This window comes from Bombus huntii, chromosome 16, assembly GCF_024542735.1.
Source record: "Bombus huntii isolate Logan2020A chromosome 16, iyBomHunt1.1, whole genome shotgun sequence".
In the NCBI taxonomy this organism is placed as follows: Eukaryota; Metazoa; Arthropoda; class Insecta; order Hymenoptera; family Apidae; genus Bombus; species Bombus huntii.
The window spans coordinates 3,748,146-3,763,017 of NC_066253.1; the positions used below are offsets into that span (position 1 = coordinate 3,748,146).

The following is a 14,872-nucleotide window of genomic DNA, read 5'->3' on the forward strand; positions in this document are numbered from 1 at the left end:
GACTATAGCAATGAACGAACGCGAAAGCGACGGACGAAGAGGAAACCGTAGAAAGAATTATTCAGGATGGTTGAAACGGGAGATTCTATCATAATTTTGTTCCGGGTCAAGAAGTGAATCTCTCTGTATAAACGTAACAATGTCCCGCATTCAATTTACAATGATAATTCGCACGATCAGACGAGAATGGAATTAAGGGGAAACTAATAAAAAAGCAGGAATCGTGCACCGAGCGAATTTTTCATTTCTATGGTTTTAGTTCGCATCAATCGACAGCAATCGTTCAAACGTTTGCGATGGAAAGCAAAAGTTGCAATAATTTCATAAGTTATGTTGGTCTGGAGGAACATGAGATGCAGGTAATTGTCAGATACAATTTTATGTAAACATTCAGACATAACCTCTTTCTTGGATACTGGAAATCAGGGCTGGACATTATTAAAATAAGCTTTTATGCAAATAGCTATTGAAATATAATTTCTATTTTATTTATTATTTGTTTTGTTACATTATCTTAGATGATTTTATTCAAATAACAACATATTTGAAAAATAAATTATTTTACTATTTGTTATCTTATTTAGAGTAATTATTATTATTTTTATTTGCTATTTTCATTTCAAAGAAACAGTGCCTAAGTCTGCTGAAAATATACAAGATGTTTTCTACTTTTCTAAGAGCATATTCTATGAATTTTCTTAATGACTCAATATATATTAAAAAACGTATTTACTTAATTTTTTATTGAATTTAATGATGTTTTCATGAATTATGTGCAGCCACTAGGTTCTAGTCGACGTAATTCTGTATCCGAGAACAATATTAAGTTGTTACCAGGTGAAATCTTCATCACCAAAGCACAAAATGTCCTTATGTTCTCACCCGTTAGTGATTTAAATCAAGGAACATCTGGCATTCTATCTGTTACAAATTTCAAACTTACTTTTGTTACGACTGATGAGACAAATGGAGACGTAAGTCAATTTTGGGAACTTTACAAAGTCTAAATGTATCAACATAATTGCGGTTTTTTTGTTAAAAGTTGTTAAGACGTATTTTACTTGCAGGATGTGGCTCGTCAACAAAATCATCTTTATGGGTATATGGACACATGTTTAACAAACATAGAAGATATTTATGTAACTGTAGGAGATAAGAAAAGAAAACTGATACCTGGAAATATTGTACCATCTAAAGTAAAAGGGATATTTATTATTTGTAAAGTAATTGTTTTCCATACATTGTTATGAATGATGCGTTATCTGTCACGCGTTCTTCATTTTAATCGAAAAATACGTTATGGGTTTTAGAATTTACGTACATGGTCCTTTTCTTTCAAATTTTCACCTATTGGAGATGGGAAGAATCTTCTGCAAGCATTATTACATCATGCTTTCCCTAGCAGACACCAGTTGCTATTTGGTTATGATTATCAGTTAGTTTTTCAGATAAATATTTTAAACTACAGTTTTGAAACTACAAAATGATTTATTCTTCTTTCATTTGATTTCAGAGAAGCTTATTATAGTAGTCTTGACAAAGCTGTTCGTTTGTTTCGGGATATTTCAGATTGGCATAACGAATTGGAACGCACCATACACAATGAAAAACTCAGAAAATTTTGGAGACTATCTACCGTTAATATAGACTTCAAGCTTTGTCGTAGGTAAATACAATTGATCATTAACAGATTGCGGAGTTTTATGCATTTATAGGAAATATGAAAGTGCAAAAACGCATAAAATGCTCATAATATGACAAAATAAAAAAATATCCGAAGTATAGTGCCTTTTATAATACTTGGCAGGTAAAACAATTTTCTACCGAGATTCTACTGTTTTCATTATATTCTCAAAAATATTTGCATAAAAATCCATAGTCTAATTATTAAATATTCTATCGTGCGTTGAACAATTCACAGTAATATAAACTTTATTATAGCTTGTCTCGATATATAATTATACCGGCATCGATTACCGATGGTCAGCTAATAGATGCAGCTAAGCGCTTTCAAGGTAACCGTCCACCAATCTGGTCTTGGTCGAATGCGCGTGGTGCAGCATTAGTAAAAATGTCCGAACTTTCGCCGTTAGTTACCAATAGAATACAAGAAAACATTATGTTCGAGAACGTTCGTAAAAGTCATCCGCAAAAAATGCCACCAATCGTTTTAGAGCTAAATAAAGGTATTAGCGTGAAGTTAATAGCATTAGCTTTTTCAAAATTTGTCAGCCTGTGCTCTCCAGGTAAATTCAATTTATTTATTGAAACCGTGAATTCTACAATAAGTATTGTAATTATTTATTATCTATTTCAGAAAACATTAGGCAGTTTTGGTTACAGGATAATAATTTTTATTCGTTAGTAGAGAACACAAAATGGTTAAAGCATGTATCATATTGTTTACAAAAAGCTGTTGAAGCCTGTGAACACCTTCATTTAGGATTCTCTGTTATTTTACAAGGTAACAATACAATATAATTCTTTTTTTTATCTTTATTTCAATAAGATTAATTTTTTAGAAGGTGCTGGCACAGACCTTTGTTGTATTGTATCGAGCTTAGTTCAATTGTTACTTGATCCTTATTTTCGAACCATAAATGGGTTCCAGTCTCTTTTGCAAAAAGAATGGGTTGCAGGTGGACATCCATTCTGTGATAGATTAGGACATATTTCTAAGAGGACTTCAGAGAAGGTAAATTAATCTGATTTTAATTGTTTATAAATCAAAAGATTTTATTCTTCTCTTTCTTTTCTCAATAGTCTCCGTTGCTCCTTTTATACCTTGATTGTGTCTGGCAATTGAGTCAACAATTTCCCGCGGAATTCGAGTTCACGGAAACGTACCTGACAACTTTGTGGGATGCTGCCCATGTTTCCATTTTCGATACGTTCATTTTTAACTGCGAGAAAGACCGAGTTGCGGCAGCTACGGTAATTTATTTAAAATCTTTTAGCATTCAATAACTATCTTAGTATTTAATATAGTATTTAGTATACACTCTGTTCAGAGAGTTGAGTTAGGAAACATAAATAAATATGATCAAAATCAACAATTAATAAAGGAAACAACAAACTTCTTAATTTACTAATGACTACTAACATAGTAAACTAGGTTTATTTAGATGTCTTCAACTCATTGGACAGAGTATAGAAATATTAATCTTATATTTAATATCTAACATTTTTAAGGAGTGTAAGCGTATAAGTAACTTCTTATTAATCTTAAAAATAAATGTCTTTTAGGATCCAGAGAAACCTCTTGTTCTAAGAAGTGTGTGGGATTGGAGAGAGCAATTCAGTGACCAAGATATTTTATTATTTGATAATCCCCTTTACAATCCCCGCGAGACAGACTCCAAGGAGAAATGTGTGATAAAACCCCTGTACAATGTTGCGAATCTAGAACTTTGGACTCAATGTTACTTTCGATGGATACCAACACTGGAGATTCATAATGGTGGTCGGAATCATATTGAGCTTTATGCCAGGCTACTACGGAATGATGTGAATCAGTTGAAGATGAACATAAATGGTAATTGCGGATCGCCTACTGGTAAATCAAACAGCTACTCCGTTCAGATGAATATCGATAGCTTCTATCCATTTTCAAATAAGAAATCTGGGAATATAGTGAGCACCCCAATCATGAACAGCTCCATTCTTGCTACGAAAAGTCTGTTAGAAGCGCAGTCCTTGATCACTGCGACCGACTGATGTACATATCTCGCTAACGTTTGTTTTCTTGACGTGTTAAAAGGAACAGATAACGTCTTTTGTAGTTACATGAGAATCGCCATGAGTATTAGGGAAAATTCTCTTAATCCTTTCAGTGCCAGATTTTCGTAGTGTTTACAAGCAAGTTATGACCGAAAGAAATAATTTGCTTGTTTATTTATATCATAAATTTCATTTGTATTTATGTTGTAGATATGTTCGGAATTTTGCGAAAAAATAACTTACACGGCAATCTAATGTGTTTATTTTGTAAATTATTACCGATCCATTTGGTTCAGTTCTTCCTAATTTGGTACTTAAAGGATTAAACATCGTGAAATTGCATTTTCAATATTACGAAGATTTCTCTTTTCTACATTGTAAGTTGCATTGTAAAATAGCAAAATTATGGAAAATTGATATTTAATAATACTGATGTTATAAATTAAATAACAATGGAACTATTTTTTGTAGAAAAAATTATCTATGGTCTAATGAATTCTTTCTATCCCTATTATTAAATCCCCTTTTTTTACTTATATTTCATTTCTATTTATGTAAAAAAATTACTATATAAGACGAACATTAAATCAACAATGGTTGGCAGCACTGAGTAACCGCTAAATTTGTCGACGTTGTAGAAAAATGCCACGTAAAGCCCTTTTTAATGATGGATATTTCGAGTAATAAAGATGTTTTTGCACCGAAAAAGGTGCAAAAAATGAATTCAACGTTGGAGGAATGGGACGCAAACAAAATTGTTTTTCGTGTATTACTACTCGTCTCGTGCCTCAAAGTACTTCTAATGCCTACATAGTATGTTTTTTTAGTGTTTAAATAAATTGTATACCTCTTTGATCACTTTTTGTTATCTGTATATACTTTGATCACATAATGTAACCATATATGCATCATTTGATTTTTAGTCATTCCACAGATTTTGAAGTTCACCGCAACTGGCTTGCCATAACACATAGTTTGCCACTCAAAGAATGGTACATAAATGCCAATTCACAATGGACATTGGATTATCCACCATTGTTTGCATGGTTTGAATACTTTCTCAGTCATATAGCACGACTTATAGATCATAATATGCTCAAGGTTGAAAATCTAAATTACGCATCCTCCAATACTATCCTTTTCCAAAGAGGCACTGTTATATTTTTAGATTTAGTATATGCTTATGGAGTTAAAGAGTAAGTTCTTAATGCATTATTATCATTCTTCATTCGAAAAGTAATATTTAAAATATATTCTATACTTTAAATTCTCTCTAGAGTTGGCAAAGTATTTTGTACATCCTTTGATGAATATGTGATCTTCATAGTTTTTTCTTTATGTAATATGGGATTACTCCTAGTGGATCATGTACATTTTCAATACAATGGATTCTTACTTGGTATTCTTCTACTTGCTATTGCAAATGTTTCTAAAATAAATAAACAGGTAAATATATAAGGAAACATTTTGTTTCTACATAAAGGCTAAGCAGTTTACTTTTTAGAAGGCTATCCTATTTGGAACACTGTGGTTTGCTTTGCTATTAAATCTAAAACATATTTATTTGTACGTGGCACCAGCATTTTTAGTCTGGCTACTGAGATCATATTGCATGAATGGAGGTTCATTCTTTAGACGTTTGTATATGCTTGGAAGTATAGTTATTATTACTTTAATAATTTCTTTTGGCCCATTTGCCTCACAATTACCTCAGGTAAATAATAATGTTAAATCATATTCTTTCTCCTTAAGTAATTATGATTATTTTAGATAATTTCAAGACTCTTCCCATTCAAAAGGGGTTTAGTACATGCATATTGGGCAGCAAATGCTTGGGCATTGTATATAGGTATAGATAAAATAGCATCCTTAATTTTAAAGCAATTAGGATGGTTAAAAGTTACAAGATCGGCAGTCATGACTGGTGGTTTAGTGCAAGAACAATCATTTTTAGTTCTACCAACTCCTACACCAATTGTAACATTTCTATTAACTATTTTCACTATGATGGTGAGTAATAAACTTTTCAATTGTTGATAATATTATTAATAAATAAAACTATTGCATATATTACAGCCTGCATTATACTACTTATTATGTAAAAAAGAATATATGAATCCAAAGCAGTTTGTACGATGTTTAGTTCTCTGTGTTTTGTGTTCTTTCATGTTTGGTTGGCATGTACATGAGAAAGCTATTTTAACTGCTATTATACCACTGTGGTAAGTAAGTGAAAAAGGAAATGAAATTAATTAAACATAATCAATTAATTCTTATGTATATTTTAGTGTACTAGCAGCAACTGATAAGAATGATGCTAGAATTTATCTAATTTTAAGCAGTGCAGGCCACACTGCCCTTTTACCCTTACTTTATCCAAGTAATTTAACTCCATTAAAGATTTTGGTACTTTTGGTATTTATGAGTGCAGGTTTTCTAGTTTTCTCTCGGAAGTTCAATGTAAACTTTCTTTACTTTTACGAATATATATATGTGATTAATTTGCCGGTATTAACAGTGTATGAAACCATTATACACAAATTAATATTTGGTGAAAAATTACCGTTTTTGCCTCTAGCTCTTACTTCATTATATTGCGCCATAGGAGTAACTTATTCTTGGGTGGTTTATTACTATATGTTTTTGCGATATAGTAAAATTAATAACTATAAAAATAAAATACAATAAAATTGAGTATGAAGTTTTTACTTGTTATATGCCTTTCGTTTTATACTCTTTGTTTATATCCTTCGTTATTACATTTACTAGATTCATTGCATTACATTTACTATATGCATTATATTCACGTTACATATGCCTTAGTTATAAATGTCAGTTATACATGTGTATGAAATATATAATACCAGCTTGTACATATTCCCTTTAAGAATATTGGTTTATTTAATAAATTTAGAGAAATACACAATAATTCACATTAAATATAATTTTCAATATAATATATAATCTATGATATGTAATAATACATATACGAAATACATCGCATTGGGAAAAAATATTATTTACTTCGCGTTAAATTGTGTAAGATGACATTGTAACTTATATTGATACTAATAATACTGAGGTACTAATTAAATATTACATATGAACAGTACGATATAAAAATTTATTTCAATTATGCTGCGCTCAAAATTATTAGTGACTGATCGAAGAAACTTCTGTAATTTAGTTTCGTTTCTTTAGTTTTCCTTGCATGCTCTAATTCATCTTCCGCATTCACTTAATATTACTTAATATTAATAGGAAAAAATCAAATTACATTAACAGGACAGGACTCTATTTTGAATTTTGCATTTAAGCCAAATGAAACACAAATTAGTTTTTTTTTTTGGACAAAGATGAGCAAGAAGATCGCGGAAAAGCATGAAAGGAATTCAACCAACATTCATGTGATCATGTAAAAAATACGCTCTACGAATTACCGCTCCCCAGTGGTTAAATGCCCGAACTATACACACATTTTCTTAGATGCTTTTAGTGAGAGAAACATACGTATATTTGGCGAAAGGAGAAATGTGAGCCCGAACAGGGCTGTACGGAATGGACCAAAAATAGATGCTTAGTTCGATGTAGATAAGTCGACTTTATAACGCGATATCGTTATAATGATATTATGTCTGTTTTCGTTGTTTTTAACTGGGAGAATAAGGAAAAGCATATGATCGTAGCGATATCATGCGGAAAAAGATCACTCGTTTGCATCGGATCTGAAACGGGTGGGAAACGAGTAGCGAAACGCTGCGTCTAGCATATGAGATTTTGATTGTCATTTTTAAATGAATTCCACTGGTCGAGGATACAAATGCACAAATTTTGGCAATTATACAACAAGTGATGTCATATTCCAGGAATTTCCCAAAATTGAAATTTCGACAGAATTCTGCTTTGACCCTTATCTTTCGCTGATCCCCAGTGCGAAAGCACATTTCCCCTCTAGCTGTGCATATGTACATATTGTCCACCAAGAGCACCGGTTCGATTGTTTGCCGCTAAAGGTCCTTCCTATTAGATAGCATTTTTAGGCTGACGTTATTAATATTACATTGGCGATCTCTCTACTGCTTCCTGTTAACGTAGGAAGCGTAACGTTCGTTTACGAATCTATGTATATCACTATTCGCGACAAATGATAAATATGGCGGCTTGGATTCCCAAAGTCGTACGGGTGACAAGTAAGTTTGTTAATTTCACATGTTTATCATTTTATTTCGATGACAGTTCAATAATGATAACATGCTAGCAATTTGAACAAAATCATTGTTTCAGAATCTACATACATTGTAAATGCATCATTAACTTATATTATACTTATGTAATAATACATAATTATATTATACTTATGTTGCAATAATGATTTAACTTGTGACACGTAGAGAATCAAAATGTGGGCCCTGTCACTTATGCAGTACAGAGCTACGATTATTCTTCACAACCAAGGGTTATTAAAAATCCTACTACAGCCAATTTGAAAAGGGGTACTGGCGGTCGTAGCTCTTTCAATGGTATAGTTTGTACAATATTTGGATGTAGTGGTTTTATTGGAAATTCCTTAAGTATCAGGCTAGGGAAAATTGGAACTCAGGCAAGTGAATAAAAAAAATCTTTTAATTAAGAAATTCATATTTTATGTTAAATGCTTTTTTACAGCTCATTCTTCCACATAGATGTGATCCATATCACGTAAAAGAGTTGAAAGTAGGTGGAGATCTTGGACAAGTCTACTATCATCCATTTGATCTCAAAGATGAGGAATCAATAATCAGGACTATAAAATATTCCAATGTTGTTATTAATTTGATTGGTCAAACTTATGAGACGTCAAATTTCAGTTTTGATGATGTGCATGTAGAAGGAGCAAGAACATTGGCTAGACTTGCCAAGAAATGCAATGTGGAGCGTTTCATTCACATGTCATGCTTAAATGCGGAAGAGAAACCTACAGTAGGCCAATTAAACTATATAGTTGGTAGATAAGATGTAACAAAGTTGTAAATTAAAGCATGATACTGTGATATTCAGGATTATATGCAATTTTTAGAATTATTTTAGATTGAAATTTTTAGTTCTTATCTTCTCAATACTATCAATTTATTCTGTAGAAGGCTTATATATATATATATATATATAATTTAATTTTGATATGTGATTTTCTAACTTTGTATCATTACTTTTATCAATTACATTTCAAATAATGATTTTTAATGATATCAGATTTTATTCTCTTCTTTAAGCCAATGATAATACAAGACGGTTCGAAGATGTTAAAATCAAAATGGAAAGGTGAAATTGCAGTGAGAGAAGAATTCCCAGAAGCTACTATAGTTCGACCATCAGTTATATATGGACCCATGGATAAATTTGTCAGTCATTATATGAGTCCAGATAGAACGACCTTCGAATAGTATGTTCAATTATAATTGTTTATGACCTACATATATGTATAATAACATGAACCATAATATTATAATAACATGAAATCCGTTTTTTACAATAGCATACCATTGTGGCGCAAAGGAGAAAATACTGAAAAGCAACCAGTGTACATTCACGATGTAATTTCAGGCCTTGTGGCGATAATAAGGAATCCTGATACTGCTGGTAAAACTTACCAATTTGTTGGGTATGTAATATACATAATATTGCTAATAAAGCTTATATGTATAAAAATATAAAATATACTTTGTTTCAGTTCACAAAGGTACAAATTAAACAATCTAGTTAATATGATGTTTGATATCAAAATGAAATACGTCGGAAACAACATGGTGATAGGAGATATGAAGATTAACCCATACTTTTGGATGAAAACTGCATTTGCAGAATTGATCGCTCCAATACATCGTACTATAGATTTATCATGGGAAATATTGGAATTTGTAAGTATTCGAAACTTGTAATTAATTTAAATTATCAATAAGTGTATCCATTAAAACTAAGTAGAATATTTGTTAATTTCTTAGCATCATGCCAATGATAAGATAGACCCAAATTTACCAACTTTGGAAGATTTAGGAATAACGCCGACTGATTTTAAAAAAGTAATGGCATGGGAAGTTGAACCATATGTAACCAACAGACTTGAGGTTGAAGAATTACAGTTAGGTGTCCCTCCTGATGTGAAGTCTGTACCAAAATAAAGTGTTCACATTTAGAGCTTATAGAAAAAAACGAGTGTTCTGATTTAAATAAAGAACTAATATAAAATTATATTGTTATAATTGTTATAATTTTCTGTATAGTATTTGAATTCTGGTTATTACTTTTGTGTAAAAATATTTCTTTTGTACACACTGTATAGAAATTATATGTCACTACTGTCAGTCTATGCAATAAGAATTGCTGCAAATCTTTTTTTAATCATTTATTAAATGACAGATCTTTCTAACTACAATAAAAGGTTACAGATTATTTTTTATTTATTATATTATATTATTTTATATTATTATTTTTTGTTATACGTCATGTGGTTGATGTTGGTAAAAAATATAAGCTAGTTTGGTCCTCGGTTACTATGCTGACCGAAGGCCACGCAGACTTTACATTACAAATGACAAGAGGAAAAAACATTTCTCTCTTTTCGTTTTTTTCGTAGTTAAAAGCACGGTTTTAGACTTTTAGTTTAAACTTCGGTGAAACAATGAAATATTTGTAAATAGCCCTTATTCTTGTACGTATTAAAATAATACAAATTTATAATCAGTAAAAGGAAATAATTTAGGCCGCGAAATATATCTTATTTTTTATTAAAAATAAATAAAAATCTGAAGATAAACTATCCTGAAGAACTTCATATTACTCTTTTCAAATATACATAACAAAATCGAATTTTTTATTAGAGCGGTTTCTTTACCTAAGGAAGACTACGCACATGTAGAATTCACATGATTGGTTAACTCTCAGAGAATCGAGATATTTTCAACTAATTTCCCAAATTCAATAATAATAAATGTGGTATTCAATAAATGATAAAAAATACTGGTAAATGTAAAATATTTTGAGAATTCCACTGAGAGTTAACTTTTTCTAAGACAAAACACGAGTAGCGCTATTTATTTCCCTTGGGTTACGGAAAAACTTGACTCTTTCACCAAAGGTTTCTTACATAAGTTCACCTTATTATATCCTTACTCCCTATGTACTTTCATTATCATCGACGTAAATTATCTATTCAACTCTGGTTGTTAACTCTTTGCTTCATACATTCAAAGGTACATTAAAAAGTCGTGGCAGTACATATTATTCATATTAAGGCATTCAATCAAATTTCTTAAATAATTAACACATTCGAGGCGGACGCATCTTGTGCGTCTTGATACCAGTCTCAAGAAGATGCTAGTAAAATAGTTTTCTACAAAAATCAGATGGTGGGAAAATTGTGTAAGCATTGAAATAGATATTGGTTTAAATTCTGGGATAAAAAGGAATTTAGTAGAAACTTCAAAAGCTGGTCCTGCTAGTTCTTGGAAATTCTCTTTTAATAAGATTTTGGCCTCGAATGGGTTAAAAATAATTGAAAGAAAGCTTATATAAAACAAAGGGTTAACATAATATGACGTGATAAACGTGAACAAGTCACTTACTCGGAATCACCTTTAGTTTACGGAATAAATCCAAATGGATGCGGTTTCGCCAGCCCAGTTACATGGGCCAGTTAAAGCTCATAGTCGCATGCTTAAGATTGTACGAGTTATAATAATCGAACGATAGAAAAAGTTCCTTGATAGTGACTTCACGAAATGGAGCCGCAATGATATTTAAACCTCTATCGGATCTGGAACTGGTGTAGATCTATCTCGATGTTTTATGTGAAATAAGATCAAAAAAATGTATCAGTTTGTAGGTTATCTGTATTATATGAAACGATCTATTATGTGTATAAATACATAAATATTTAAATGAGAAAGAATTATAGGAAAAGTTTGGTATACGTTACTTTCGAAAATTCTCTTGTCTAACCCTTATGAAGCAGACCTGGGTTCACTGGAATAAATTCATGGGGAACAGAAGAATGAGGAACAGAGTGGTTGGCAGCGTGAAGATCCCAACGACGCCGGAGCCCAAGTTGTCCTGCACGACGTTGTCGTAGCATCTGGCGACTAGTCCGAAGTCTACTAGGTCCATGTGTTTCCCGTTGTATTCGATTGGCGAGATACAATAATTTCTCTTTTGAAATTCGCTAACAGTGCCATTGACAAAATCGCTGTCCAATACATTGTGAGCCTGACAGTCGCAGGGAAAGTGGTTATCAATGGCGCTGATAGAATTCACTTCCAGGTTGATGTCTTTGACATGTCGAGGCGCCTCCAATACGTGATTCCCATGAAATCTTAACATATCTATATTGTTCTCGTACCGTAGAAACAATTTCTCGATCAGATCGATCTTGTTATTTACGATATTCAGTCGATCAACGTGGGTGAGCCCAGTGAAAGCATCCTTCTCGACGATGCCCAAATCGCTTTCTTGAATGTTCAACGATTGTACATAGGACAAGCCACGGAATGTGTAAGATTGAAGGGAAGACAGGTCCATGTAGGTCAACTTTAGGAGACCAATATACTGGAGGCCATCGAATGCGTCCGGCTCGATGGTTCTTATTCCTGATGGGAATATCAGGCGAACCACGTTCGTCAAGCCTGAAAACGCGTGGCTTTGAATTCTGAGCAACGGGTTATTGCTCAATAGAATTAAACGGACATTGGAGGTCCCGGCGAATGAGTAGCCTTCGATGTATCGTATCTTGTTGTTCGCCAATAATAATAATGATACGTTTTGTAGAGCGGCGAAAGAGAATTTCTCGATGAATGGTAGAGGTGTATGTTGAATGGAGAGTTCACGTAACTTGCTCAAACCTCGAAATGCGAATGGACGTATGGTTGAGATGTTGTTACCATCCATCGTCAGCTTTCGCAGCACTCTCAAGCCGGCGAATGCGTCGCCTTTTATTACCGGGAAGTTGTTCTTTGTCAGGGAGAGCTCCTCCACTGTTTGTGGCAGCTGCTGGGTAGGAATGTCTTTTAACCCACCTGTATTGCAGAGAACCTGTAAAATTTGTTGGTCCGTTATTTTTTGAAAAAGAAAAGAGAATTCTTTTTTTTGATACTTTGAAAAGAGGATTCTCATTTTTAGAAAAGCCGTTTATGTTTTTCTTTTTGGTAGTAAATTATGTTACGATGCTGCATTTGATTTCTAGGTGGTTAATTAATTTCCTGGAATCCTGCTTTCCTCTTGGTATCCCTACGTGCACGACTATGTTCAGCTAGGCTTTGCCTTCTAATTCTCAAAGACCATTGTGTCCACACATAGAGTAGTGTAGCATGCGATTGGCTGGTACTTTATGTAACGCATATCTCTTTCGGAAGCCTAATTAATTGCGGATAAACACGGAAAACTAATTTCTATTGAGCTCTTAATCCACGTCAAATTAAACTTCGATTCCTTTACCTTGTTATGTTACGAATTTTTAATGTTTTAGGAATGATCCAATGAAATTGCCGTTTCCTGTTTTAAAAGCATCCTATAATTACCTGCTTCGGAGATAGGCAAATGCATTCTGCAGGGCAGCCCCAATGTTTCGCGGTACTGGTTTCCTGTTCTAAGGTAAGCGTCGCTGTCCACAGCAGGTAATAAATGCAGATCTACAAAAGTCATGAGAGAAAGTACAAACATGAGAGATACCTAGATGAAATGGAGTGAGAGAATTCTTTTTCGAACATGCGAGTGTCGGCGTATCACGGACAGGAAGCGCGGATACGATCCACACACGCGAAACTTGTCTCATTTGTACCTGCGCTCTGCAATACATCAATTCCAGAGTTTTTAGGGCGCATGCCTCAGCATCCAGGAAAACGTCGCGAGCAGCTGCCAATATTCCAACGTGTCCTGAAAAACACCAAGTCCCAGAAAAAAAATATCTCAACGCACACACATCCCGGAATTACGATTCGTCACTGGTCTATTATTTCAATCATCGCGTTGATGAATGAGAGACGCGAGATCGAAGAGCTTACCGTAAACAGGAAGGACAAGAGAGCAGGTTGACTCGGATGGAGGTCCTACGATTAACCGGGAGGACGAAACGGGCCGGGGAAATTTCGCAATCCGTGGCCGCATTCACCGCCTGGGCTCGAGGCTTTATTTCTCCTTAGCCACCTACCCCCACCCCCGGTGAACGATCTGCGCAAGCCCATAATTATTCTCTTGGTGCGCGTAGCCTGGAATGAGACTTATTAAACGTACAGAACACTGTGGAGCGCGGGATGACCAGGAGCAAGCGTACTGACCTAGGATAATCCGGCACAGTCTGTGGCTTTTGATCATCTTAGCGACTGGTCCAGGATGTCGATGTAGTCATGCAATTCCGTTTCTTTCTACTCACCCTACCTCTTTGTGCCACCTTTTCGTCTTTTTTTAATTAGTCTTATCCTTTTCTGATTTTTTGCCTTTCCTTGGTTCCCCTTACCTTTCCTTGGCTCCTGACACTTTTCACCATTCATTTCTACTCTTTTTGGTATCTTGAGCCATTTTAACCCTTCCTCAGTATCTCTACCCTATCCTGATTCTACTTAACTCTTCCTAGCTCTCACCAGCTCTCCTTCTCCTATTTTGTTTCGCCTCTTCTTGTCCTTTTCTAGCGTCCTAAAGTTTTTGCTCCTTTCTTCAGTCTCTCTTACTTTTCTATTTGTCCTTAACTTTCCTCATCTCTTCCTGATTCTTTCTACAGTGGCTACAAAAAGATATTTATCTATCTATCATTCTCCATATCGATATCCATCATTCTATGTATCAAAGCCTTTACATATAAATCGATTAAGACCAAGTATATCAAATTTTGTACCATTTAATAGTACTTTCACATAACTATGAAAATTTTATTAACAAGCTAATTTCAAGTTTGTTAACGCTAAATTGTCCTTTCACTTGTAACTGATAACGTGTCTTGCCGCAAAGATTTTGTTTTATCATTTAATTACCATACAAAGTTAATTCGTTGGTTGTTTTATAATCAGCTGAGGGCTGGTTGTCTCGTCGTTTGATTGAAAGTTTTCCTTGCGGTGATATTGGTGAACTGTTCCTGACACGACGACGATCAAGAAGGGGTTTTCACGTAGAGTGAAATCTCTTCAAAGATAAG

At 33.6% G+C, this 14,872-nt stretch overlaps 4 protein-coding genes across 8 annotated transcripts; 3 read left to right on the forward strand and 1 right to left on the reverse strand.

Annotated features, from left to right (window-relative positions):
• Positions 1-10: 10 nt before the first annotated feature.
• LOC126874775 (myotubularin-related protein 10-B) lies at positions 11-4,200 on the forward strand. The gene is made up of 10 exons (XM_050637190.1): positions 11-359; positions 780-974; positions 1,068-1,223; positions 1,311-1,435; positions 1,514-1,666; positions 1,942-2,246; positions 2,318-2,464; positions 2,523-2,695; positions 2,764-2,934; positions 3,247-4,200. The coding sequence occupies exons 1-10, from the start codon at positions 297-299 to the stop codon at positions 3,715-3,717; spliced, it is 1,959 nt and encodes a 652-aa protein (XP_050493147.1). The 5' UTR covers positions 11-296; the 3' UTR covers positions 3,718-4,200.
• A 101-nt stretch (positions 4,201-4,301) lies between these two features.
• On the forward strand, positions 4,302-6,414 carry LOC126874780 (probable dolichyl pyrophosphate Glc1Man9GlcNAc2 alpha-1,3-glucosyltransferase). 2 transcript variants are annotated; one of them, XM_050637201.1, is made up of 7 exons: positions 4,302-4,533; positions 4,644-4,916; positions 4,998-5,166; positions 5,225-5,434; positions 5,491-5,730; positions 5,797-5,942; positions 6,009-6,414. In XM_050637201.1, exons 1-7 carry the CDS (start codon positions 4,385-4,387, stop codon positions 6,406-6,408), a joined length of 1,587 nt encoding a protein of 528 aa, XP_050493158.1. In that variant the 5' UTR covers positions 4,302-4,384; the 3' UTR covers positions 6,409-6,414. The 2 variants fall into 2 exon arrangements, with proteins under 2 accessions (XP_050493158.1, XP_050493159.1); XM_050637202.1 differs by having other exon boundaries at positions 5,228-5,434.
• Positions 6,415-7,707: 1,293 nt separating this feature from the next.
• LOC126874789 (NADH dehydrogenase [ubiquinone] 1 alpha subcomplex subunit 9, mitochondrial) lies at positions 7,708-9,945 on the forward strand. Of its 3 annotated transcripts, none has more exons than XM_050637221.1 (7): positions 7,708-7,910; positions 8,112-8,320; positions 8,386-8,704; positions 8,950-9,139; positions 9,233-9,358; positions 9,428-9,614; positions 9,699-9,945. In XM_050637221.1, exons 1-7 carry the CDS (start codon positions 7,865-7,867, stop codon positions 9,873-9,875), a joined length of 1,254 nt encoding a protein of 417 aa, XP_050493178.1. In that variant the 5' UTR covers positions 7,708-7,864; the 3' UTR covers positions 9,876-9,945. The 3 variants fall into 3 exon arrangements, with proteins under 3 accessions (XP_050493178.1, XP_050493179.1, XP_050493180.1); XM_050637222.1 differs by having other exon boundaries at positions 8,386-8,700; positions 8,970-9,139; XM_050637223.1 differs by having other exon boundaries at positions 7,716-7,910; positions 8,386-8,679; positions 8,970-9,139.
• A 520-nt stretch (positions 9,946-10,465) lies between these two features.
• LOC126874787 (leucine-rich repeat-containing protein 15) lies at positions 10,466-14,861 on the reverse strand. 2 transcript variants are annotated; one of them, XM_050637216.1, is made up of 6 exons: positions 14,712-14,861; positions 14,022-14,464; positions 13,749-13,952; positions 13,526-13,620; positions 13,266-13,376; positions 10,466-12,780 (listed from the first exon to the last, which is right to left on the reverse strand). In XM_050637216.1, the coding sequence occupies exons 3-6, from the start codon at positions 13,849-13,851 to the stop codon at positions 11,716-11,718; spliced, it is 1,374 nt and encodes a 457-aa protein (XP_050493173.1). In that variant the 5' UTR covers positions 13,852-13,952; positions 14,022-14,464; positions 14,712-14,861; the 3' UTR covers positions 10,466-11,715. The 2 variants fall into 2 exon arrangements, with proteins under 2 accessions (XP_050493173.1, XP_050493174.1); XM_050637217.1 differs by having other exon boundaries at positions 13,526-13,617; positions 13,748-14,464; positions 14,712-14,860.
• Between the last annotated feature and the right edge of the window lie 11 nt (positions 14,862-14,872).

What these genes read in the sequence shown, in the direction of transcription:
- LOC126874789 (XM_050637221.1), top strand. Translation starts at nt 7,865, where the DNA reads ATGATAAATATGGCGGCTTGGATTCCCAAAGTCGTACGGGTGACAA. An exon ending in AAAACTTACCAATTTGTTGG is followed by an intron (nt 9,359 to 9,427) that starts GTATGTAATATA and finishes ACTTTGTTTCAG; the next exon opens with TTCACAAAGGTACAAATTAA. An exon ending in CATGGGAAATATTGGAATTT is followed by an intron (nt 9,615 to 9,698) that starts GTAAGTATTCGA and finishes TTAATTTCTTAG; the next exon opens with CATCATGCCAATGATAAGAT.
- LOC126874775 (XM_050637190.1), top strand. Translation starts at nt 297, where the DNA reads ATGGAAAGCAAAAGTTGCAATAATTTCATAAGTTATGTTGGTCTGGAG. An exon ending in CTGATGAGACAAATGGAGAC is followed by an intron (nt 975 to 1,067) that starts GTAAGTCAATTT and finishes TTTTACTTGCAG; the next exon opens with GATGTGGCTCGTCAACAAAA. An exon ending in ACCGAGTTGCGGCAGCTACG is followed by an intron (nt 2,935 to 3,246) that starts GTAATTTATTTA and finishes AATGTCTTTTAG; the next exon opens with GATCCAGAGAAACCTCTTGT.
- LOC126874780 (XM_050637201.1), top strand. Translation starts at nt 4,385, where the DNA reads ATGATGGATATTTCGAGTAATAAAGATGTTTTTGCACCGAAAAAGGTG. An exon ending in GTACTTCTAATGCCTACATA is followed by an intron (nt 4,534 to 4,643) that starts GTATGTTTTTTT and finishes TTTGATTTTTAG; the next exon opens with TCATTCCACAGATTTTGAAG. An exon ending in TAACTATTTTCACTATGATG is followed by an intron (nt 5,731 to 5,796) that starts GTGAGTAATAAA and finishes CATATATTACAG; the next exon opens with CCTGCATTATACTACTTATT.
- LOC126874787 (XM_050637216.1), bottom strand. Translation starts at nt 13,851, where the DNA reads ATGCGGCCACGGATTGCGAAATTTCCCCGGCCCGTTTCGTCCTCCCGG. An exon ending in TCTTGTCCTTCCTGTTTACG is followed by an intron (nt 13,621 to 13,748) that starts GTAAGCTCTTCG and finishes GGTGTTTTTCAG; the next exon opens with GACACGTTGGAATATTGGCA. An exon ending in TGATGTATTGCAGAGCGCAG is followed by an intron (nt 13,377 to 13,525) that starts GTACAAATGAGA and finishes TGACTTTTGTAG; the next exon opens with ATCTGCATTTATTACCTGCT.